The following is a 23,560-nucleotide window of genomic DNA, read 5'->3' as shown; positions in this document are numbered from 1 at the left end:
GGGGTTTGATAAAAGCGGAGGCCGAGGGGGAATGGGAGTGAGTAGTGGTAAATTGTGTTTACCCCGAATAAAAGCACATCACAAACAATTGTGGGGAGATTTTGTGTTGTAAAACTTCTGATCTTTGGCAAGGGGAATAGGAAAATTGAATTGTAATAGGATTAGTTGGGTTGATTTGTTTGAAGCTTTTTTGATTGAATCTTAATGGTTTTAATTAAGCTTCTGTTTTATTGGGAAAAATTCTATCATAAACGTGGCATATAAATACCGTCAAAAATTTCCTAAGACATATTTGTTGCACTTTGCTATTACAACGCTCTGAAGGTCATAAATAGACTACTTTCAGGCGTATTGTATAATTTTCCACCACGATGATAATGCAGTACACTAAGTGCTTCGTAAATTTAGTTCAACACGGAAGAATGAAAGAAGCTTTTCCCCGTTTTCGCGTCCTGCTATAAGCAACAAAAAAAAATGAAAAGGAAAAACACTCACACCAAGCTTCCACCCTTTATAACCTGCTACCGGAAATACATTCCTCTTCATTATTGCCATCGGTGCCCGTGTGCCGTAAAGTGTATGGTTCGAAAGTGAAAATGAGAAAAGAATGAGACGCTCGCCTTAATAGGACTTCCACCCCAAACGGGTGGGAGTTGCATGGTGCACTTAAATGTGCAGCTAACTTTCGCATAAAATGAATGCAAAGCATTTACAGTTCTTGTTGCACAGGCCTTTGCATCGACCGCGCCGAGAACGGTCGGGACGTGAGCACCATAAAGAGCAAAAATAAACTTTGGCTGAATGTCACCGACCGGTTTTCCAAACGAGTAAATGAGCGAAAACCGGAGGTTAGGTTTTTTTCTGTTGCTTTGCTTGTGTGTGTGTGTGTGCTAGTTCTGTAACAGGCACCAGTTTTTTTTTTTTTTTGCAGCCGGGTGAACCATAATTTTCCCTCACTCTACTGGTGTTAAATGGCAAGACAAAGTTAAAATGAGTATGAAACACTGGGAAAAGCGTCACATGCAGCCACGTCCATAATCCTTTCCGTGACGTGACGGTGCAACAACGGCATTTTAGTCGCACTTCATACCCAGGAGTAATTCCTTGCATGAAGAACCTGGGCTAATGTTTAATAAAGACACAAGAGCGGATAAATTTTTATGTTTAAATTGCATAACTTCAGGCGTTTAATAAAAATTCGCCTAAAAGTATGCTATGCGTGTATCAAAACGCTTTAATTAATTCAAACCTAAATTTTTACTGCATTTTTAAGTCCTTTTTAGGGCTTCTACTGAGATTAAAAGTGAGGTAGAAGGTTGCCTCATTTTTCTAATAGGAATACAAGCATTTTATGTTTTCGGGATGCTCGCTGCAAGACGTCAAATCCTGGCCAAAATAAAAAAAACCTATCCCATCCGCTTAGTGAAGCAGATGATGCCTTAATCACTGATACTAAACGGTATCGTTGCACATTCGCCAGAGTCTATTTTATCCCTCCATCTAGACAAACTCATAAATCTGTACACGCCAGGGATTCCAGAAATAATTGGTTCCAGGCGCTACGTGTGCGATGCCACGATGCCCTGCGATCTTCCAACGGGGCTGGCTAATCGTCCCGTGCCAACGTTTCCATCCTTCCCGACCAGAATTCTTTGCCGACATCGATACCTAATTCATTTCTCGTTCGTTCCCTTGTTTTCTCCCGCTTTCATTTACAGCTGTCAGTAACACTATGTAATTTGGGCGTTGGGGCCACCTTCGGCGAGTCCATCCTGCACGATCTGCCCCGGGACAGTACGGTAGTGACGAAAACAACCTGCGAGCTGCTGCGAGTGGAGCAGCAAGATTTCAGACTGATTTTTGAGGTAAGTGGATTGCAGGGAGTGGAGAGTGGATGGGCCGAAAGGGCCGCTCGGGGGCTTACACATTGTATTATCAGGTTCGTTGAGCTCCAGCACCATCATTAGTGCGCTGGGGAGAAATATTCGGCGAAGGCGCGTCCAGGCGGGATGCTGGGGATCATGTTCGGGCAATGGAATTAGTTGGTCATTTCGAATGATGGGAAACACCAAAACAAAGCGGCCAGCTTAGAGGGTTTGTTTGCTGCGAGTTTTGTTTTTTCATTCCCTACCTATTAATAACCAGACCGTTCGGTGTCAGATTTCGTGTGCTAGTAATTATGCTTTACGGTCACCTGAGTGAAATCTTTATTAAAGAGGTACTGATGTCCGGTCAGAAAATCAGTATCTTAAAGGGAGCTTATTCTCGTTTGAGTAAAGTCCTTATTTTTGAAGATCAATTTAAATTCGTTCCTGAAGTTTGAGATACGTCGTAGTTATTTGTACATTCCTTTCATTCTTCAGTCGAAATTAAAACGTTTGCCATCATAAATACCACCCAAATGCCTATTTCTCCGTGCACCATAATAAAAGATCCAAAGGCTAAAGATAGGTGTAGGAAGATGTTGCTAAGAATAACTCACTCCCACCATGTTTGTCCCGCGTATTCCTTAGAATGTTTTGATCACTCACTATCGCTTACCGTTGGACACTACGTCATTGCGTCGTCATCTTGGTACCGTTGGCATGGCAAAAAGTCAACGTAAATAAATGCCAATTAATAGCTGAGTCGGAGAAGCTGAATCCGGGGTACAATCCCATCATTATGCCACCATAAATAGTTACAACATAGTTACGCCATTCCTTTGGGGAGGGGATATCGTCCATGATGACGGTCGGGGTAATTATTTTCCCTAATCCTGACTAATTTTCACCGACATGTTATTCTTGGAAGCTTCATTCATCAAAGTGAATATAATAGTAAATTTCCCCACTCTTGTATGGTGAATATGAATGGCACTTTGACTTGCTAATAACACGCCTCAGTGATTGGCCTTTGCTGCATTGAATGATTTTCCACGGTACCGCGCAAAACTCCTCTTCTATTTTAATATTTTGCAATTAAATTACCACGAACCGATAGTCACCTCTTCAATACGCTTCCATAAAGCGTCAAGTAGCAAGTGCTTCAGATTTCATATTGAAATGAAAATATCTTCCATTCGTGGAACGAAACACGCCGAGACTTGCTCAATAAGCTTTGCACAAACAACCAGCACAAAAACAACGGTACAATTCAGAAGGAAAGCGCAGTAATGCTCTCAAGACACGATTGATTTAAATTTCAATTGAAAAACGAGATTTATTATTTTCGCTTGCTTGCTGTTTGGTGCCTTTCATACCTGACTTGTTTATTTGCATTCGTATTTCCGAAAGGATTCGTCCCACAATCAAATCCTTCAGACAATGGAGGCGCCTGGTGTTTTGTACGAATGCTGCTCGAATGAAACATTTTCTCACTTATTGTTACAACACCAGCAAAGTTTGGGGTTAAATTGGAAGCTATTTCGTTCGTTACAATAAGCAGCATCATTTGCACTTTTCTCCAGTCTCGTTACAAATGGTACAAAACACACACACACAAACACATTGTTTGTGGTTTCGTCTGCGGATGAACCATGTTCAGGTGCAAAAAGGCGCAAATTGACGTCACCGGCAAAGGAACCCACAAAATACAGGACTCTTGACCATCGGGTCGGTCGGTAGGCAGTTTTGTGGTTTGATTCTGGCAAACACGGAAGCAATGCCGCCATTCGTGTTTGTTGTCAGTGGTAAAGCTGTCATGGTGATGCTTGGGAATGGAATGAAGGAGAACAGTTCGCTGTCAGCATCGGGTTAGCGGTGGCCTTTCGTTGGCAGGCCCTCGGTCTGAAGGCACAGTTTTGATGGAGATGCTGGGTATGGGGGATAAGGGCTAGAGCTATTTATAGCTTCCACACTACTAATGGTACGATGGAAACAGTGACGTGTAGAGATTAGCAGGGTTGGCACAGCAGGATATTAGCGCTCGCCGGATGAACGATCGTTTTTCGGGACCGTTGATTACCGGGTGGCGTTTGGCTGTGTGCAGATAGGATTTGGAGTCGTAAATATTGTCTTTGATTTGAGGTTTACGCTGGATGTGGTGAGGAAAACGATTTGTATGTCAAAATTTTCGGTAGTGCGCCTGACAGTATGCAATACGCAGTACGAAAGGCTTTAAGGAAGGCTGAATAAGGCCGTTTTGCTTACTTTTTATCACTGTTTTCAATGTGAATTCTGTAAAATAAATAAAAACAACATAATAACGTTTGTTGGAAACGTCTTCTACCAGGCTCTAAACATGCTTAACCATCAGTGAAATAAATGATAAGGAGCAATTACCAGACCAGATTGTATACCCCTCCTTTGCCTTCTGTTCACTCACACATTCCAAATAGATTCCTTTAATTCAAACCATAAAGAAGAACACTTGTGTGACTCATCTTTAGCTCATTTTAATCTTCGCTTCTTTGTTCGAGTGTCGCTCCATCTTAAAAGCTTCAGCTCATTCGAGCAGCCCAGAGAAAGAACTCCTTCCACTACTGACGACTGTCGATTGTTTTCAAAGTAACATCCTCGAACAGATCTTGATTTCATGTTTGCACAGTCTTTAACAAATACACACAGAAACACGCACGACCAGGCAGCCAGTCACTTTCCTTATCCTCACGTATACGCATGCACGGCACACGACTGCTTACTGAGTTCTCATCACTTCGCCCTGCAACAGTTGATGATGGATTATTCTTCCCGCGGGCGCTTTAGCATGCATTCGGGCTTTAGGGGGTTGGTTTGTTTTGCGTTTATCCGCCATCCGTGCACAATCTTCTTGCCGACGGGAGCAAGATGCCTCGCCAATGTAGGGAAGTAATCCGACGGGTAAACTGTGTGGAGTAGATTGAACGCAAAAATGTCTCACATAGAATTGTGTTTGTGCATCCACTTCTAGTGCGAGTGGGAATAGTAGGCTGCTGCTTCTCGCTTACTTAGACTTCCATCGGAAGGTGAATGCTTCGGGAAGTGGAAATATGATATAAAATACAGCGTGGAATGATTTATACGCTGCTCTAGCTTCATCATTTCCTTTGTCCGTTCTTTTCCATAAAATCACTTATCTTTTCAGGCTAGGGCCCCGCACTGCTGCTGGTGGGGTTCATGCTGTGTGATATTTCCAGCAGATTGATTCCATGCTTTCTTCTCCCTTTTTGAAGACAGCCGGTAGATGTGTTCCTTCGTGTTTTCTCCCAACCAGCGCTGCTTGTGTCGTGTCAAGTGTTCTATTTTTGCAGAATATTTGCACAGACCGCTCTACGGACGGGTCTATGTTGGATCGAATGGCACTTTTGCTGATTTATTCATGGCCATGCACGATCCTGGCTGAAGCTCGTGGTGTGGTTCCTCTGTGTTGCTGAATGCGGTAGGACAGATGATGATGATGAGTTGCACCGCGCCCTTCCCATTTGTCGCTACATCGCTCTTCCACCAGCTGACATTGCCGGCCTGACATCGGTGATCGAATTAGAAGTAGATTTATGAGCGCTCGGAATGAGTTTACTTGAACGGTGTAATTGCAGTTCAGTGCATGTTGCCCCAAACCCGTCTAGCATCCCGTCTCAAACGCGTCTAGGATAGTTCCGGGGCCACTTATCGTTTGCCAATTGGATGTCTTTCATTCCCAACATTTGTTTACATATGTAGCAGCTCATGTTCAGTGCTCGGCAACACGAGCAACATCATCGGAGCTACATTCGATCTGCTTATTTGGAACAAGTCCCTCTCTCTCTCTCTCTCTCTCTCTCTCTCTCTCTCTCTCTCTCGCTCCATCTGTCTCGGTTTTCAGCTGACATGTGAAACTGGTATCAATTTTTCACAATTTCTTCCAATCAATCTCGTCCCCAAAGGGATGCAGCTCTATGTGTGTGTTTGTTTGAGGGTTTCGGTCGGACATTCGATTCGAACAGAAGTGTGATTGAATTATGTGACATCAGCTCATTGTGCCGATGGGACCAGTTCGAAGAGCGAGTTTATTTTGGGAGCTTTCCTCCCCCGGCTCAACAGGGAAGAGTTGCCCTGAGTAAAACTTTTTTTCCTACCAGCTCATCAATTCATCACTTCATTGGCAACAGAGCAGCAGCAGCAGGTTGGAGCGAAGGCAAGGATTCAATTTACGCTCGTGATGGTATGTTTAAACACGAACAAACAACACGATAAATATTGACAGTAACTACAGGAAAGGAAATGTACGTGAACAGCAGGATTTTGTAGCTTATAATTAAATATATGCTCATTGGGGGTTGTTATATTTCATTACCGGTTCTGATGCTGATATTCTGCAGCGTGCGTTGGGAGACCACCTACGAGAATTATGCCGCAAACAAGATGTGTTCGATGGGTCAACGAAATAAATTCCCTGTTAATTATACTGCACTCTGTACATCGTGGGCGAAATCTGTTGACGCATGTCCTCTTTATTATCAGATGATGCACAATAAATATGCGGGACGTGGGATTAATGTATTGCACAATAATGAACATGCACCGTGGATCCTTTTTAACCTTCTTCTGCCTTTCTTCTTTACAGAAAAATAAAGAATTAATGAACGACATAATCACAAACTGTAGGCTAAAAAATGGTAAGTACAACTTATTTTTACTATGAATTGCATAGATTTAGGCGCTTGAACAGTAAACTTCACGTATGTTTAGGGTTCAGTTGCGTTACTGTTCCGATGCTTACCTCATTTAGATGGAAAATTAATTTTCCACTATTCCCTCGATCGATCAATCTGCGTAATGACGTACCATACGATTTGTGAGAGCCGCGTTTGCATTTCCGATCACTAATGACATTTCGCCAGAAGCCAATTTCGTATGCTTCTGCAGCAGAACCTCCACCAACCGGGATTGCATGTTGCTAATATTGTTGTGTGGAAATGAAGCTGGATTAGCCGTTGGTTTTAAGCTAACACATTTGTGGCGAGAGAGGAAAACTCATTTCCCAAACTATTTGAACCAATGTTGCGGTTTCGATTGGACAAGGAATTGATGCGATTTCGACATTGACGGGGATAATCGAATATTATTGATTAGCGGCTTCAAATAAGGGTTTCGCGTAAATTGTTAGCTTTTTCAGCACAAAAGCGTTTGTGAAGGGTTTCTTATGAAGGTCAAGCCTTATTGCTCGTTAGTTTCTGTTAAGTAAAAAGAGTCTGCATGAAAAATCCTACCAAAAAAATGTTCTCCTCACTGTATTTAATTACCATCTGCCATTACCTTTATCGAAATCTAACCCATCGCATTTCTACGCCATAAGCAAGATCTGTTGCGTTGAACACACATATATTAATCCTTTGGGACCATTCCTTTCACTATTATTTCTCGATATCTTTCTCGTCCACCCTGCTTTCCCGACCACAAACAGGATTTGGTCAGAGCATGCAGACGACCAGCACGGTCCAGACGAACGTGCAGCAGCAACCGTCGCCAACGAAAAAGCAGCTCAGTCCGGATCATCCAAATCCTGCCGCACCAATTACGGAGGTAAGCTTGTACGTGCGTTCGCTCGCTGGATGGAATGTCCACCCGACGGTTTCATTCCTACTACTGTCGGTCAGGAACCAAGTACCGATTTACGGCCATTAAAAACACGTTGTGCTACAGGAGCATCAGTTGTTACCCGGCGGCAGGATTGAAGGATTTTCCTTCCATCTACCGAAGCTGGATTGAAAATGTAACGCAATGGATAAACAAACAACTAACGAATGAAAAATAAAAGCATGCATTCAATTCCGGAAGTGCACCAGGCATGTGGTGTTGCCATATGCGCCTCTAATGGGTACTAATGGGGTCTTCGGTTCGCGATAGGCATTCGCGATAGGCTCTGGGATAAAGTTTTCACAGGCACACGCGTACAGGTGAATTCGAATTCCTGGAGAGTCACGTGTCTCAATAAATAAGTTGAAAATGCTCTTGGATTATTTCAGTTTTTTGAATTTTCAGCGGAGTTTGATACCTTCTAGCTCTTTGTATGCTTGTGATTTGAATTTTTAAATGTACTCTTGCTTATGGACCGCATTTTTCCAACATAACACATGTTTAGATTACCGTTTTGCATAGTTTTAGGGGTATGAAAGAGAAATTTGAAGCTTTATGCAATTTTCACATAACAACGCCTAAATATATGCAGGGAGGCGTCATTTGACACTATAATGGGAAGCACTCCGTTCTAATGATGCCTTGTTAATTACAAAATTCGGATAATTCTCGGAATTTGTTCTAAACATTATTGTATTACGTTCCAAGAATACATCATAGGCTTTCATTCTAAGCCTTTCAGCGTCCAAGAAAGCATCGTTTTCTGCGAAACACATTGAAGCAGTTTCCGCGCATTTGCATTACACACTCCACTTGCTAATCCGCAACACTAAAACTCGGCCTAATCTTCCCAACGCTCAAATGCTTACCCAGGGAATTTAAACGATTCAGTTAATGGGCAGACAAAAATCACATAAATTCCATCGATTGCCGTGCTGTCCAGCGAACGTGCAGAAAGCGGACGAACGAAGCATTCACCGTAACTGCTGGCGCAGGCGGCACACCTGGCCTGGCATTTCTTGGTTGTTTAAGGCGTAGAAAACATTATCCATTGCTTCCTCACAAATGGTGCCATAAATAACGGTTACACGGATTACGCTGATACGACGTGTGCGTTCAAGGATTCAACGACGGTGACGATGGTGGAAGTAAGCATTAGCAAGCGAACAACAAACATTCAGCCATTCACCACCGAGTGAGGTTTTCTTCCCTCCATCGATGGAAATCAAATCATTCTTCCCGCTTCAACGGGAAAACATCTTATCGCAAGATAAGCCCTGACAAGCCGCAATCATTGTCAGCTGCAGATTTTGAAAGTTTCCAAATTTCGGTCTCAACTTGATTATCCTTGAGCCGATCGCCGCCGAAGCGTTTAAGCGTGCTAAAAAGAGCACGAACAGCCGGCTTGGCTGGGGGCAAATCCATTCTTCATCCAGTTATTCGAACCGGTCTGGAAACTGTCGTGGTTTTTGGGTGTTTTTGTGTGTGTGTGTGTGTGTGTAAGGTGGGAGCAAACGGCCAACTCGCTTGCCACGTAGACAGGCTTCCAAATTTGATTTCTTTTTTTCCCATTTTGATTGTCCCTTTATCTGCGTTTTCTGGCAGACGGTCGTTTGGTGGTTAGTCCTGCTTTCGCAGTTACCCAATGACCGAAGAACCTTGCCGGAGGAAGCCTTAGGCTGTGTGACCAAAAATATTACCAGCCTCGGAAGACACGACGCTAGAGTAAGGACGACTCTTAACGCAATAAAACCGGAAACCAGAGCACGCGGATAATACGAATGCTAATTATTGCTCCATCGTCCGTTATCGCCCGGATTGTTTTATTGGTTGCCTTGCCCGAGGCCACCGACGTCGTCGTCGTTGGCGTAGTCGTCGTTGTGGGCGAAGGACCTCCTTCACCATCGACAATGACCATGATATTCCTCCTCCTCTGCGGTGGGACGTTTCGGTCACGATGAAAGCCGGCCTTCGTCGTGCGGCCATTCGTCGGCGGGATACCATTTAAACCACGGTTGCAATTTTGCATCCACCATCACCCATCACTGTTGCTCCCCCTGCGATCCATTTTCTGACCCGGGTGGTGGTTTGTGGTTTCTCATTCCGCGTGTTTTTGCGTGTGCGCTTGTTTACAATTTGACGCTATATTACAACGAAATAAAATCCTCATTCCCGAGCTCTGGGGTGTGGGAACAATAGAAAAACGATCGGTTGGAAAGAGAAAAGCGAAGCGAATCGAGCTGAAGTTTGTGCGAAGTCAGCGCGAAGGGTCACGTTCTGACCATTGAGGTGAACGAAATGTGTCACGTAATTATCACTTTGTCATTAAGCGCCAGACCACTGTAAGGCTTTAATTATTTTTACAAATTTGTGTTTGGTCGCGGTTGTTTGTGGTAGAACCGAATTAAAAAAAAAACCCCTGCTGTAGTTTAATTGCAAACACTGTCACCGCTAAGCATAATTTAGGTGTCCAGCGTTGTTTGTGTTTGTGGCGTTGGTGCCGTTGATCGATGTGAACAGATGGCTTCCACCGTGCCCTTAAAACCACATAATTGGTCAATAAAAATGTGTTTAATGACTGGAGATTAATTATAATTTAATTAATTTTTATTAAGGAACGACGATTAAAAGCGTATGGATTGGAATCCAAAGTTTTATAAATCTGATTTAATATCGGATTGTAATTGATTGTTAGTCTATAAAATTGCATAATTTGAGGCGCATATATTTGTTTGTATTTTCAAACAGGACGAACAACATATTTTGCCCTGTAACTCATTTGAAACGTTGAATTTAGTATCTAATCTCGTACCGATCCTTCAATTCAATGACCCCATTGTTCTATAACAATGATTATACCTTAAAAGAATCACGGCTCCTTCCTGCTGTCCAAAGTAAACTAATCATGTAATGTTACGGTAGGAAAAACCTCGTCTCGAAACCAATTAGACCATACGCCACACTCGTGCACCTCGTTCCTTTCTCAATAATGGTGTGCATCCGAGATCGGGACCGGAATGCTTTGGCATAAATAAACGATGCAGGTTGGTCCACCTCCGCATCCTTCGGCACGCCTGCTACTGCGAAGAATTCTTCTGCCGAATGCAGTTATCAATTGAGTGCAATCGAAAACCAATTAAAATGATAAAATCTCATCGACCGGATCGGATCCCGGTCCCAGTTCTTTTGCAACGACCCCGAAGGTTTACGAGGTGCTGCTGATGAGATGGTTTCGTCCAAGCTTTCAGCTCACGAACGTGTTCGATGAGGGATGAAAACGCATGATGACGCCGGCGACCAGTTGTTATTACTAGCATCTCTGGTGGCCAAGCGGTATTATTATCTCGTATCTCTATTCCCCTGCGGTGACATGTTGCGTCTAGCATTCCGGAGCAAAAGCGCTCGCACCGCAAGAAATAACTCGACCACAAATACCCGTCCCGGAGGTTTTCCCATCGAATGGACCTGATTGACGGAGCGAAGGTAAAAAACGTCCTTTCAAACGATTTGATTCAATCGTTAGTTAGGTCGGTAGCTCACATCTCACGGCTGGAGGTTGTGGTTGACGAGAGGTTCTTACGAACCTTCTTGAGCGTTCCGAGGATATCCCAACTCGTTTTCCACATTCCTGGCAATGTGCGTCTAGGAGAGTCTTTTCGGTTTGCTCCTGGCTGGAAGCTGACCCCTAATGGATGTCGATCAATATTTAATCGTTCAGATTTGCATTTTAACCAGCCAAGATAACCGGGATGAGGACATCAAGTGAAACGGAAGTCTCGTCCATACCGAATAGCTTCCTTTTTTCCCACCGCACACCCCGAAGAATTGCAATCGGAAATAGGGAGAAAGGATCAAAAGTTTGTCTTTTACTTCGAGTTCAGAAAATCCCTTCGGATGGATTCACCAAAAAAAATCTCCACATCGTGGTGAAACGTGGTGAAAATACTTGCAACATAAGGAGAGTGGGAAATTGATAAAATATAGCCTTTTCGCGCTCACCAACTTTACTCCATTTCGCTACGAGGTGCGTGATTGAATTTTCAATTAATCCACTTCACAGCTGGCCCGACTTTTTCCTTCCGGTAGACTTGCATTTTGCGTGTATTAATCCTCGTCTGCTACCCGGTGCCTCCATTAAATACCACAAAAGCACACCGTCAACGAAAGCCTTTTTGCGAACGGCACTTCGGTGAACTTATCGATGGGAAAGTTTTCCCCTTTATCAATCCATTGCCTATCGTCGTGGTGGTGGTCTGGGGTGGCTTTGGAGTACATGTGAGAGGGTGGAACATTGACTTGTTGCCTAGAAGTTCCACAACCAACCACGAATACCACCGTCGTCGGGGCTTGGTCAAACTTTCGCCTTTTCGACAGACGAGCCATGAGTAACGCATCACCGTCCGTAACAAAGCTAAAATCATGGTCTGATCCTGGCCCGATTTCCTTGCGATTGCTGTCACTTGCCGTGACGAGGACGTGCTGCAAGAAAAAGGCAAAAGTTTGAAAACGAACACGTCAGCTTTAAGCGTGACATCCCTTCTAAGGGAGAAGCTTTCGTCTCATTAGCGATAAAATAATTCAATTTTGATAAGCAAATCATGTGAAGCATATCTAGAGGGAGTCTTTAGTGTCTATTGTTAGAATTATCCGTTTCTCTGGCAATTGATCCGGTTTTACTCGACATAGTAAATGTAATCAAAATCATCAATGTTTATCCCCGAAAAATCGCTTCCAGCAAATGTTTATGCAATGTGCTTTTCATGTTACACAAATTGCATACATTAAGGGGCGCTTTATGTAGATCCTGTTTCGAAACAGCTTAATTAAAGCACCATTCCGGTAGTCCAGTTAAAGCCCGCTTTCCGGTGCGTTTAAAGTGAAACCGTACACGCCTAATTTGAGCTTGATGTTCAAAAGTATTCTGTCTGACCACTGTTTTGACCAACAAATCCAACCGAAACCCACACATACCATCCGAAACCTTCAAATTGTTTTCAAAATCACACAGTAAATCATGGGCTTCCAGTATCCAATGAAAACTCACTCATCAAAAAACGGTTTGCCCAAAACGGCTCTAACCATCCCTCCCTCTCTCCCTCTCTCTCTCCCAAGCAAAGCAGTCACATAAAACAAAAACTTGGTGGTAAAACTTTTGCACACCACATTAAACACAATTAACGTTCATTTCGGTTCCTTTTATGACCGTCTCGTAAAAGCGAAACGACCGTACGGATATGGAAGCAGGAAGCTGCGGGAACAAACCCCTTTACGCGTGTCTGGAGGGTGGTTAAGGATGGAAAAGGGAGGGAAATATGGTGTGCGTGTGTGTACGTGTGTCCAGAGTTTCTCTTTGCCTTGGATCACTTCATTTCTGGTTTGATTGCTTACCTTTCATCTCTATCGCTCGTGCCCGTCCGCCGTGCCCGTATGCATTTGTTTCAACGCTTGTTTAAACATACATTTACCCATCGTTCCTGCGTCCATTCCATGCCCTTAAAACATGCAAATTTGTTTTCCCCACGACTTCACCCAAAAAGGAAGAGGTAGAAGATAACATCCACACAACCCAATCATTTGGTAAAGTGGGGCCAAAGTGTAAACGTTATTGTTTTAGTGATTGTTGTTGTGGTCCTGTTTTTCTGCCAATGGTTTTTCCATCTTCAGCATGGAACAATCACTACCATGCTGCGTAGCGTGTGGAGTTCCTGTGACTCCAGTGTAACCTTGTGATGTGGCGAACGGTTCGCAATTGTCCCACTGAGGCTGCTTAGGAAACGATCGATCGTTAATAAAAGGCTTAGCCTTTTGAGAGTTTGCAATATCATCCGCTAGAAGCCGATGCTATCAGTAACGGAAGAAGATCATAAAATTGATGCACGATTTTGATTTATGTTGGACACCCTCTCCCTCTTGGTTGAGTACCTGTCAATGTGCTTCGAGATATGATTTAGATAAATTATATTTATGACAATGTTCCGATGGAATGAATACATCAAAGTTCTAAGAATATAAACCCCTTTTGATTCCTTGATATTCCGATTTCGAGATAGTTTCCCAAAAAAAAACTAACATTATTCCTTCTGTATAATAAACGCTTGAAAGTATGCAATCTCTATGTAATGAAGCCTTTTCGAGCGATGATAAGAGAGCTTTTTTGTGTCAGTGACTTTTTTTTATTCATAAATTTTCAAATATATTTTTTTATGGAAAATCTTTTCATAAAATGTTGATTAATGGTTTCTTTATACCTTAATACACTTTATCCTGCATACATAATAAATTGCATACATTTAGGAACTTTCAATAGAGCATTATTTCTAATTTAATTAAATTTCTTTATTTTCTTTAATTCTACACCAGCCACAGTTACATGATTTACAATCCTTAATGCAACATACTAATTAGCCCTCATTTATTTTATTTACTCAATTGTTTACACAGATACCAAGCCCCGCAATGTCTCGCATGGGCTGGGCTCTCCGGACTCTACTAGTGTCAGACAATACAAGCTGTTTAAAGGACCGAAAGGTAAGTAATTCGTGAGCCACCACCTACTCACAGGGCCTTTCCCTATCCCTACATACATCCCAAAGGGATAATCTGTTATAGTTGGTGTGTTTTCATGATATGATCCAAACACGCAACACGTTTAATGCTGCAACACCTTGTCAGAAAAATAAAATACCCCAAGTACCTCTGTGGCATTTAGTAATGAAGAGCAGAACAAAACCACACAAAACCACAACCGAATTCGTTATCGTTACTTATCCTCGTTACACCTCCACGGGGTTTCTTTCTCTCTTTCTTTTTGTCCAAACTTTCTTCAGGTGGGTGGAAAATTCATAAGGAAATGTGCGCCCGGCACGGAGCTGGTCGAATGGTTGCTGAATCTCTCACCGATCGTCCACACGCGAACGCAGGCAGCCGGCATGTGGCAGGCACTGCTCGAGGAAGGTGTTCTGTGTCACGGTAAGCGTGCGGTTGCGATTATGCTTAAGTGTCCCCGTGCTCTGCAACACTGTTCGCATGAGAATACCGAGCAAAAAAAAAAACTCACGGCGCACGAAATCCTCATTACACGGTGCATCGTCGCACGGTCCATCCTCCGGGTCCGCTTCCGGGTTGATAGCGATATCCGGTATCCATTGCAACGTTCCGCTTCCGGTTGGTGCAATCTGCCGATGTCAGCCCATGCTCAAGCATTTCTCGTCGGGATTCTGTGACTTCAGCATTTTTAGCATACTTTTTCTCTTTCGTGTTAAGCTTCTCGTTTAGGTTGAAGCATGCAGCAGGACTGTTTTTATAGCGATTCTTGGGAACCAGTCTAGTCGGTAGTTTAACTATTTCGTTCTCCCTCTCTCTCTCTCTCTCTCTCTCTCTCTCTCTCTCTACAGTGGCAAAAGAGCAACCGTTCAAAGACAAGTGCTTTCTGTATCGCTTCAAGTCGGACGAGGACGGTACGGCCGGCGGTGCGCCCACGTCCGACGATGTTAACCACGCGAACGAACACATCCGGGAGGCACTTCCGGCGCTGCTGCATCGCGGCCCGGATGCAACGCTCCGTATGATTTTGAGAAAACCGTAAGTACCGTCGTGCATTCTCGCAATTGCTTCTGCTTACCATATTTTTCGGACGCTTTAACATTCGTGGCGTGGCAATTTTACGAGGAAGCTGCATCTAGTTCGTGTGTCAGATGTTTATTGTTGCATTTAAAATTATAATCTACCACCAGGGCTTGTACTCTCCTGTGGTTAACGCTGGGCTCTTTCCTATTACAATTATTTATATATTTATATATTTATCTACTCCGGGGTGCATTAGTACTTCCTTCAAATAAAGACTGCTACTCACCGCCACACATTCCACACCCAGACAGGAAACATTTTCAAGCTAAAACCCGGTCGCAATTTCGGTGTTACTTTATCGTGCTGTTGATAGCAATTTTATTACGGCACGTACTTTGCGACCACCGGTAAAACTACTTCCTTCGTTTCATCGTTCTTTTATAACTCAATTTTCGACCACTAGTTTCAAACCCGTAAACTCTTCCGGAAATGCATTTGCCGTCCCTTTTTTTTCACCTAACGATGACGGCAGCAAGAGCGAAGGAACCAAAAGCGCGTAAAATGGCGAACAGTGTAGACTCAATTTTGCGCTGGTTAGGGTCGATTGAGAAATGGATCGCTTCTCGGCGATGGGTGGTGTTTTTACAACAGCGTGCTCTCAATAGCTTTATCGAATGTTATATTATGTGAGCCCATCGAAGGATGAGCAGCTTCCTTCGCTGGAAACGGGTGCTTTTGAAACTAGTTTTTCCCATGGATAAAGCGGAAAAGGGTTGGGATGCTCGTGTATCGTTTTATGCATCATTGAAAATATGTTCCATCATTGCGTTTGCAAAAGTTATACCATCTTGTCGGTAATACATTTTCTGCTGACTGTAAATTATGTGCATGAGTCAGATCCTGGAGTTTAGTGGAAGCGCTTCGGAAGGAGAATCTTTTGCAAATATTCCCTTTGAATGCTACGTTAAGATGATTTTATCCTGACTAAAAAATAAATAGAATAAAAGATAAAATTCAATTTTAGACAAAAATTGTGGATAACATCATAGAAAGAGAAATTTCTACCGTAAATTCGACAAATCAAGATGTTTTTTAACAGCTTCCCCTAAAGTTATGCAATTGATATACACTGAAGAGGTCTTTTTACGAACGCCTAAAAGTATGCAATTTATTAAAATATTTGTTTAATCGATTCTTGGAATAAAAGTTACTCTTGGATACCGTTGGCTAGTTCACACTAACTTCCTTAAGCTCACAAAGATTTTTTTTTTATAACCAATCAGAGTAGATTAAATTAACTTTCAACCCGAGCAATACACTTTCTGATTCTGCTAGAAAAATTCTAGCCTTCGGAATACTTGCTCTACCTAACACACCGAAAAAAGCTCAATTAATTCTAATGAATTGCTTTTCGTTTCGATTGCAAACTTTTCCACACAAATCGCTAATTGGCAGAAGTTGATGTTGGCACAAACTTTACGCAAGCCTCGGCCCAGACTTTCGCTATTAAAAGCGAGCATGCTTCACTTTGATCGTGTGACCAGGACGAATGCTCCGAATGCCCGCGAAGCACAAACATTTGCAGAGGAACGACTGGTGTTGGTGTGCAGTGTTGGAATAGTACAAATATTGTACAGGAAATTAAAACTCCTACTTTGAGGTGACTTAAAATGCGGGATTAAGATTCGGGTTTTGATTCGGCGGTAAAAAGATGCCTTGAAATTCTCGGAACGATTAAAATTGTGAGTGGTGTCGGGTGTGAACCGTTGAAGATTCCTTTTGAAGAGTTTTGGGTGCCGAGGTTGGAATGTCGGGACCGAGACTAGGAAGGTGATGACGGTGCTTAGCCTGAATGCTGTTGAATTGTTCATTGTAGTCCTCCTTAATTAGAGAATTACATAGAGTGTTTGTTTGGTAGTCGGTACCTGAGCGAGATACCTCCCCATCCGGGACAAGTGTATTATACTTGCAAATGAAGCAATATTTGCACATTCTTTGCTGCACATACTCAACCGTCAGATTCAAAACTATATATCCGGTCGCTTCCTTCTCCACAGGTCACACGAACGAACGCAGGAAGAGCTGGAGCTAGTTTACGAGGAGCTGCTACACATCGCCGCCCTGTCCCACCTGTCAACCTCCATCAAGCGTGAGCTAGCCTCCATTATCGTCTTCGAAGCACACGCACACGCCGGCACCGTATGTAAGTATTGGAACGTTTTCCGAGAACTTTCTCCGGTGGAAAGTTCGAAAGGAGCAACCTTTTCGTCTGTTGCTGTATATTTCGAGCTCGACTAATGACATTGTTCCCACTCGCTCGACTGTCTCAGGACCGTCGTGCGTATGTTCATTTGCACCACCCAGACAAGGAAATGCGGCGAGATCCTTTGCGACAGAGCGCGGCACATACACTGTCGAGGGTGGAATTGATATTTTAATTTTCCACCTCATTAGGTAGCCTATTCGACTGTGTGTGTGCCAATTTCTTCGACATCTTCTATAGGGCAAACGAGACGACTACTGTTGACACAGGGATTGTATTTTTCAAGAGTTTGGTTAACCTTCAACCTAGAACGCGGGGCTAAAGAAGGAAGAACTTAGGATCCGTGTTTCTAGATAATTGCCAATCATGATTAACATACGGTTGTGATGCTACAACTTAACGAAACAACCCGAAAGAAAGGAGAAAAGCACGCTCCTGCCATCTGTTTCCGTTCGCAAAACATATCACCATTTTGCAAAAAAAAGGCACATTTTTACAAACATCGATCAATCATCATGTCAACGCACCTCGGAACTCTCGATCCTTCTTTCCCCGTGGGACTGGCTTGACTTGTGTGTAGTAATCCCCTCCCACTGGTAGGCCAAGAATCGGTTGCTGCGGAGAGAGAAAAAAGCCTCCGTTTGGACGAGAGTTTTTACACTTCTTCAACACACTTGAAGCGCAAGAGTTCAGGAGAAGTCAGGTCGGAAGGTTAAGAGGGATGAACCAGACCGAGACATTCATCATTATTCATTGGCTGTTTTTTCTAGGGTTCGAGCTTGTTAAAACTTTTACACCGACATAGACAAAACCTCCTTCTTCTCACACATGCTTGCACAAGGGAACCCAGAACTCTAGGACCATCACGGTCGATTTTATCAGTTAAAAAAAAAGCTTCCAACGACTTAACATTCAGAAAAGGGATGAAAACGATGTTTCAAAAATATCGCTCTTAATAGGTTCTTTTTTTCTGTAGGGTAGAGTTAAAAATAGTAGGATGAAAACAAAAATGTAATTTACATTCAAATTATCTCCAAAGGTCGTTTTAATGTGTTTCTGGCCAACTATTTCTACAAGCAAAATATTCGTAGATGCACATCAACACATTGAGCAAACTTTTGTACACAGGCCCTCCTTTTTTTTTTTGAGTTGCCCTTTACGTTGCCCTACTGATGCATACCCAATTTGTGAAGCTTCTCTTCTGCGGTACTCGGCTTTTTAATAACTTCTGAGCTAACCGTGGAGTTTTGATCATCGGGCAGAAAAGTTTTACTGGGCCAGAGTTGTTTGGATTTGTTTGTTATTGCACATTCCATCCAGCTCGTGTAATGGACCAAACTGCTGAGCTGGACCCGAAATTTTGTTTTCTCTATTTGTATAACCGAAAACGGAAGGTTCTGTTTCCAATCATGATTTGTTTTTGAAGCAAATAAAGTTTTGCGATATAAATGGTCAAAAAATTTTATTTACAGCTTTTAAAATGGCTTAAAACTAAAGCCAGCTTTAAAAATTAATAGCACAATTTTTCCTAAAACATTGCATACTTTAAGGCGTTTTCATACCTACCGTTTCTGGCAGCTTCGAAGTTGATAGTATAAATATGCTTTAAAACTAGGAAATAGACGAAGATTGCCTAAATTAAACGATGAAACAGACGTCCTGACATGTCCTCAAACGGTTCTCGTCTAAAGTAGCATTAATTTCCACATCAGCAGCAGCAAAAGTCACAAACTAGCACGTCCGGTGGAAGTGAATAAATTTAATAGTTCACATGAAAACATTCCCCATTAATTAAAACCCCCTTCCCGTGTACGCATTCGTTCCGGCTAGCCGGATCTGCTCGAACCAATCCAGGGAGCAAACACGAGCCGCATTTATTACGCACCTCATGTTCTCCTTTGCTGAAGCTCTGCGCCTGGCTCCTGGTGTGGGACTTATGAAACTATAAATTATTCTACACACACGGAATGTCATAAATTTCATCTTGCTTCGTCAAATTCAACCACAGCTACAACCGTGCCGCGAACGCTGGTGTTGAAATGCACTGATGACGTGCGAGACAGCTATGCTGCGCTGGTGGGATGTTGGTTCACATAACACGTCAAATTCCCGTCGACTCGCCTTCGGGCACGTGAAGGAAGCTTTCTTCATATGAGCACAGTTTTTTTTTGTGGCAGAAAATTAGTGAAACTTATACGCTACGGGTTGATTCGTGACTATTCGCCTCATTAGGTAGGCATTTAGCATTTACAAATACGATGTCATTAGCAGCCACACATCGGGCCCTCTTATTGGGGCTTAACTCAATTACAGGGTAGAGTGTGTCGACGAGCCATAGAGTACAGAAAGGACACAAAGAACTTCCCCATAATGGAGGCCAATTTGATCGGTCCATCTAGGAAAGCTTTCTTGCGAATTAATTCGATTCCTTAGCGCGATGACTTATCGGTTTGTTTCCTCTTCCTGTGTTTCAGTGTTTAACCAAGGCGACGAAGGACGATCCTGGTACATCCTGCTGAAAGGCTCCGTCGACGTAGTTATCCACGGTAAGGGTACGGTTGCAACGCTCAAGGAAGGTGATGACTTTGGCAAGCTGGCGCTTATCAACGACGCACCCAGGTGAGAAGAAATTGATTCCCTAGATCCTAGACTTTTTGTATCTCGTTTGTGTCCCGGGGGTTTTCTTTTTCACACCACATCTAGAACTAGCTACTAACATACGCTAATATTAACCTTCTCAACTTCAACCTAACCTGGTACTAAGCCGCTAACGCGCTCAGGCTAATGATGTTAACGCAATACTTTATTTCTTATCTTCTTCTACCGCTTTTCCTTTCGGCTGGAATTCGCACACGGGACTCGCTCACTCGCTCACGTTCGGTTGGGCAACGTTTTTGGGCTACCTAATAATCGGCACCACAAATTTAACGGGGTTTAATTATTGTTTTTGACCGGGGTCACTACACACCACCTAAACACCAACCCCCTAACGATGCCGTGTCTCAGGGCGGCTACGATCGTGCTGAAGGAGAACAACTGTCTTCTGCTGCGTGTGGACAAGGAACACTTCAATCGCATCCTGCGCGATGTGGAAGCGAACACGCTGCGGCTGCAGGAACACGGCAAGGACGTACTAATACTGGAACGGGTTGCGAAACAGCGAGGATACTCGGCATTCAAGTATGGCTTACATTTATTGGTTTTATTGCTTATCGGTATAGATATTAGATTAACACGTTTAGTGGGTTTGTTTATTAGAATCTAATGAATTTTGGATGAAATCGTAGCTTTATTGATCTGTGTTGCGGAATGCATAGCTTTGGGAGGTTACAAGCTGAAAGCGCCTAAAAGTATGCAATCCTACTCACACAATATCTACGTAAAATGAATTTAAAAGCTTGATTTGTTAATTTAGGTCGATTTGCGTAATTATCGTAGCGGAATAGATTTAATTGTACATTGTATTTGTATATAAAATTGGGCTTTGAATAATTGGGCTAAGTTTAAGTAGCAAACAAACAAACGTCAAGGGATTTTTTGTCCATATCAACAAGGCTGGATTTTACTCCAATAAACTCACAAACCGGCGTCTGTTCAGCAAATATTTACAACCCTTCAAATGAACCTTTACACCTTAACTATGACTAGCCATCTGCTTTTATCTACACATTTTTGCTTCGCTCAAAAACTGCAACGAAACAAATGTACATAAACCCCGACCTTCAATGGTCCGTCCCCGAAAAACATCTAAAACACACACACAAAAAAATCAAGAAGATAAGCTCTACATTCTACAAATGCCCACAATCCTTGGGGAACTAATTATCCTTTTTACCAAGTAGCCTCCCATCTTGACCGTAGCGGAGAGATAGCATGAAGCAAACATTTAGCTAATTAAGCTTTTTTAGAGCACGGGAGTTTGGGGTTTGCCCGACCCTCCGTCCTCCGGGCTCTATCGCTGCACTTAACTACAGCGCTCGTTTAACAGCAATCTGGCTTATCTTGAAGCTTCAGCTTCTTGTCGAACATCTTTTCCCCTTCCAAAAAAACAGCAAAACCCGACGAAAGTCTGCAGTCAAAAAGAAATGCTCCAATCCCTTCCCACGAAGCTTTGTGCTACGGTGCTTCATTTTAAACTTCCCGCCCCTGCAGACTGGGACAAGTTTAATTAAGAAAATTTGTTTACTGCCACTACTTTGTTGATGTATCGTGCCGAGCCAACTCTGGTTGCTTCCGCAAGGATGACCCGAGGACGAAAACAAATCGAATACAATTTAGACGACGGTCATATCCGCAATGTTCATGTTGTGTGTTTTTTTTTCCTGCTCTTTACTGTCTTCCTTCTGCCTTGCTCCGGACGTCCAGATACACTGTTATGTCTGGTACGCCTCAGAAAATGCTGGAACACCTGCTCGAGACCCGACTCGGTGGCCAAGCTGGACCAAACGATCCGTTCCTGGACGATTTCCTACTGACACACATCGTCTTCATGCCGACACCGTTGCTGATTGACGAGCTAGCCGCCAACTATCATGCGGATGCGGACATTGACCTGCGGCAGGCTAGTGAGGAAGATCAGGAATATTTCCTAACCAGCAAGCGGCGCGTAGTGCAGTTCATTCAGCGATGGGTCTTGGCCGTGCGGCATGCTGTGTTCGACGATCCTCTGGCGGTAGAATTTATAGAGGTGAGTTCAAACTAACTTTCAAACCGAAACTAATTTTGTAGTGTGAATTGCATAACTTCAGGCGCGTCTCTAAATTTAAAGCTCCTCTTCCATGGAAGAACACTCATCGGTTCGATTTTATTATATTTTCTGCACCAATTGACACAATCATGCCTAACGAACAGTATAATCCTCCTGATTGATTGACACCTTATCCTAGCCCCGGGCTTTATAATGCTGATAACAATAAAAAAGCTCACACATAACACACTTCAAATCACGTACCGGCATCTCCAACGTTGCTCTCGCTCGATAGGCATGTCAAGAGAGAACAACAAATGTCACACTCCTCAATAATGTCCCGGAAGCAGAGAACTTCCACGAAGGATAAAACACCGAGCTGAAACTGCCAGTGCTGACCTTAAGTCACCGTCGGTTGGTTGGTCGCTGATGGATTGGCCGGAAGCTGTTGTCATCTCGGAGGCACGAGTCGTGTCCGGCCGTCGACGTCTTGCGTCTCCTGCGGCTATGACGTACCATTTTTCCTCTAATTTCCGACCATTCTCGTACTCTTCCCCTTGCCCTTCCGATTCGTCCTCCTTCTTGATGGATAAAATTGCATTATTTTCTCATCATTACGATGGCACTGATTTACCTGTGTGCCTTCTCCGTTACATGTTTGCAGGAGCTGGCTACGGACGTTGAGGCGGAACCGGCACTCCAGGAGGAAGCAAGTATCATACATCACGTGCTAACGCAATTATCCCGATATCAGGTGAGTGTGTCTCCGTCGTCGAGGACAGACCGCTTTAAAATAAATCTTCATCTTGGCTTTGCCGTGTTCTCTCTCGCTCTTGGCTCTTTTTTTTCCTTCGGATAAAACGGATAAATCGATGCTGCTGAACGCATGCTGGACCTTACCAGGAGGACCGCCAGATGAACGCGACCCAGAAATGGAAGCTCCCACCCAACGGACAGCCAATCTGCCTGTTCAGTGGCAACACACACTCAAAGACTGTTATACGCCCGGATGACGATAGTAATTAATTTTCTTACGTTACCTCCTGCACGCTAATTCGTAGTACATGCAATTATTTCCATTCGATTGCCCATTTCCCGTGCTAGTAGTAGAGTAGTAGCTTTGCCAAGGTTACTCTACACACGATGCTGGAAATGATCGATCAACCTCCCAGGAATCGTTGGATGAAAAATGAATTTTCACGCTCGTACGCTTTTTCCCTCGACGTTACAGTAATTTTCCGTGTGTACTGCGCCGATCATACGTACTGTACCCTGCGCTTCCCGATGGCCACGACGGCCGAGGTAATTAAGGCCTGTGCCGCCGACAAGCTACAGATCGCCCGACTACCCGAGGATCTGCTCCTGGTGGAGGTGAAATCGAGCGGAGAGCGTGTCGTGTTTAAGGACAACGATGTTAGTTTACCAACGGCACTCAGTTTGAATGGACGAATTTTTGTCTCCCCCAAGGACCATCTGGACGCACTGGTATGTGCATGTTTATATTGGAAGTCTGACCCTCAACAAGCACCA

The 23,560-nt window shown here is 43.4% G+C and overlaps 1 protein-coding gene across 8 annotated transcripts in view; it reads left to right on the top strand.

Annotated features, from left to right (window-relative positions):
• Nucleotides 1-23,560, top strand: part of LOC118514493 (rap guanine nucleotide exchange factor 4) — a 108,387-nt gene that overhangs the window by 70,327 nt on the left and 14,500 nt on the right. For 7 of the 8 annotated variants that reach the window (XM_036061416.1, XM_036061422.1, XM_036061419.1 and 4 more), the window contains 13 exons: nt 1,719-1,865; nt 6,502-6,553; nt 7,342-7,460; nt 13,956-14,042; nt 14,342-14,483; nt 14,909-15,095; nt 17,138-17,283; nt 19,818-19,962; nt 20,350-20,523; nt 21,709-22,030; nt 22,695-22,784; nt 22,934-23,048; nt 23,262-23,515. In XM_036061416.1, the coding sequence (XP_035917309.1) occupies nt 1,719-1,865; nt 6,502-6,553; nt 7,342-7,460; nt 13,956-14,042; nt 14,342-14,483; nt 14,909-15,095; nt 17,138-17,283; nt 19,818-19,962; nt 20,350-20,523; nt 21,709-22,030; nt 22,695-22,784; nt 22,934-23,048; nt 23,262-23,515 (1,980 nt within the window). The remainder of the gene's footprint in view (nt 1-1,718; nt 1,866-6,501; nt 6,554-7,341; nt 7,461-13,955; nt 14,043-14,341; nt 14,484-14,908; nt 15,096-17,137; nt 17,284-19,817; nt 19,963-20,349; nt 20,524-21,708; nt 22,031-22,694; nt 22,785-22,933; nt 23,049-23,261; nt 23,516-23,560) is intronic. The other variant, XM_036061417.1, reaches the window with a different exon arrangement.

The sequence above is a fragment of the Anopheles stephensi genome, chromosome 3 (genome assembly GCF_013141755.1).
Source record: "Anopheles stephensi strain Indian chromosome 3, UCI_ANSTEP_V1.0, whole genome shotgun sequence".
Taxonomy (NCBI): domain Eukaryota; kingdom Metazoa; phylum Arthropoda; class Insecta; order Diptera; family Culicidae; genus Anopheles; species Anopheles stephensi.
This window is presented reverse-complemented; position numbering and strand designations above follow the sequence as displayed.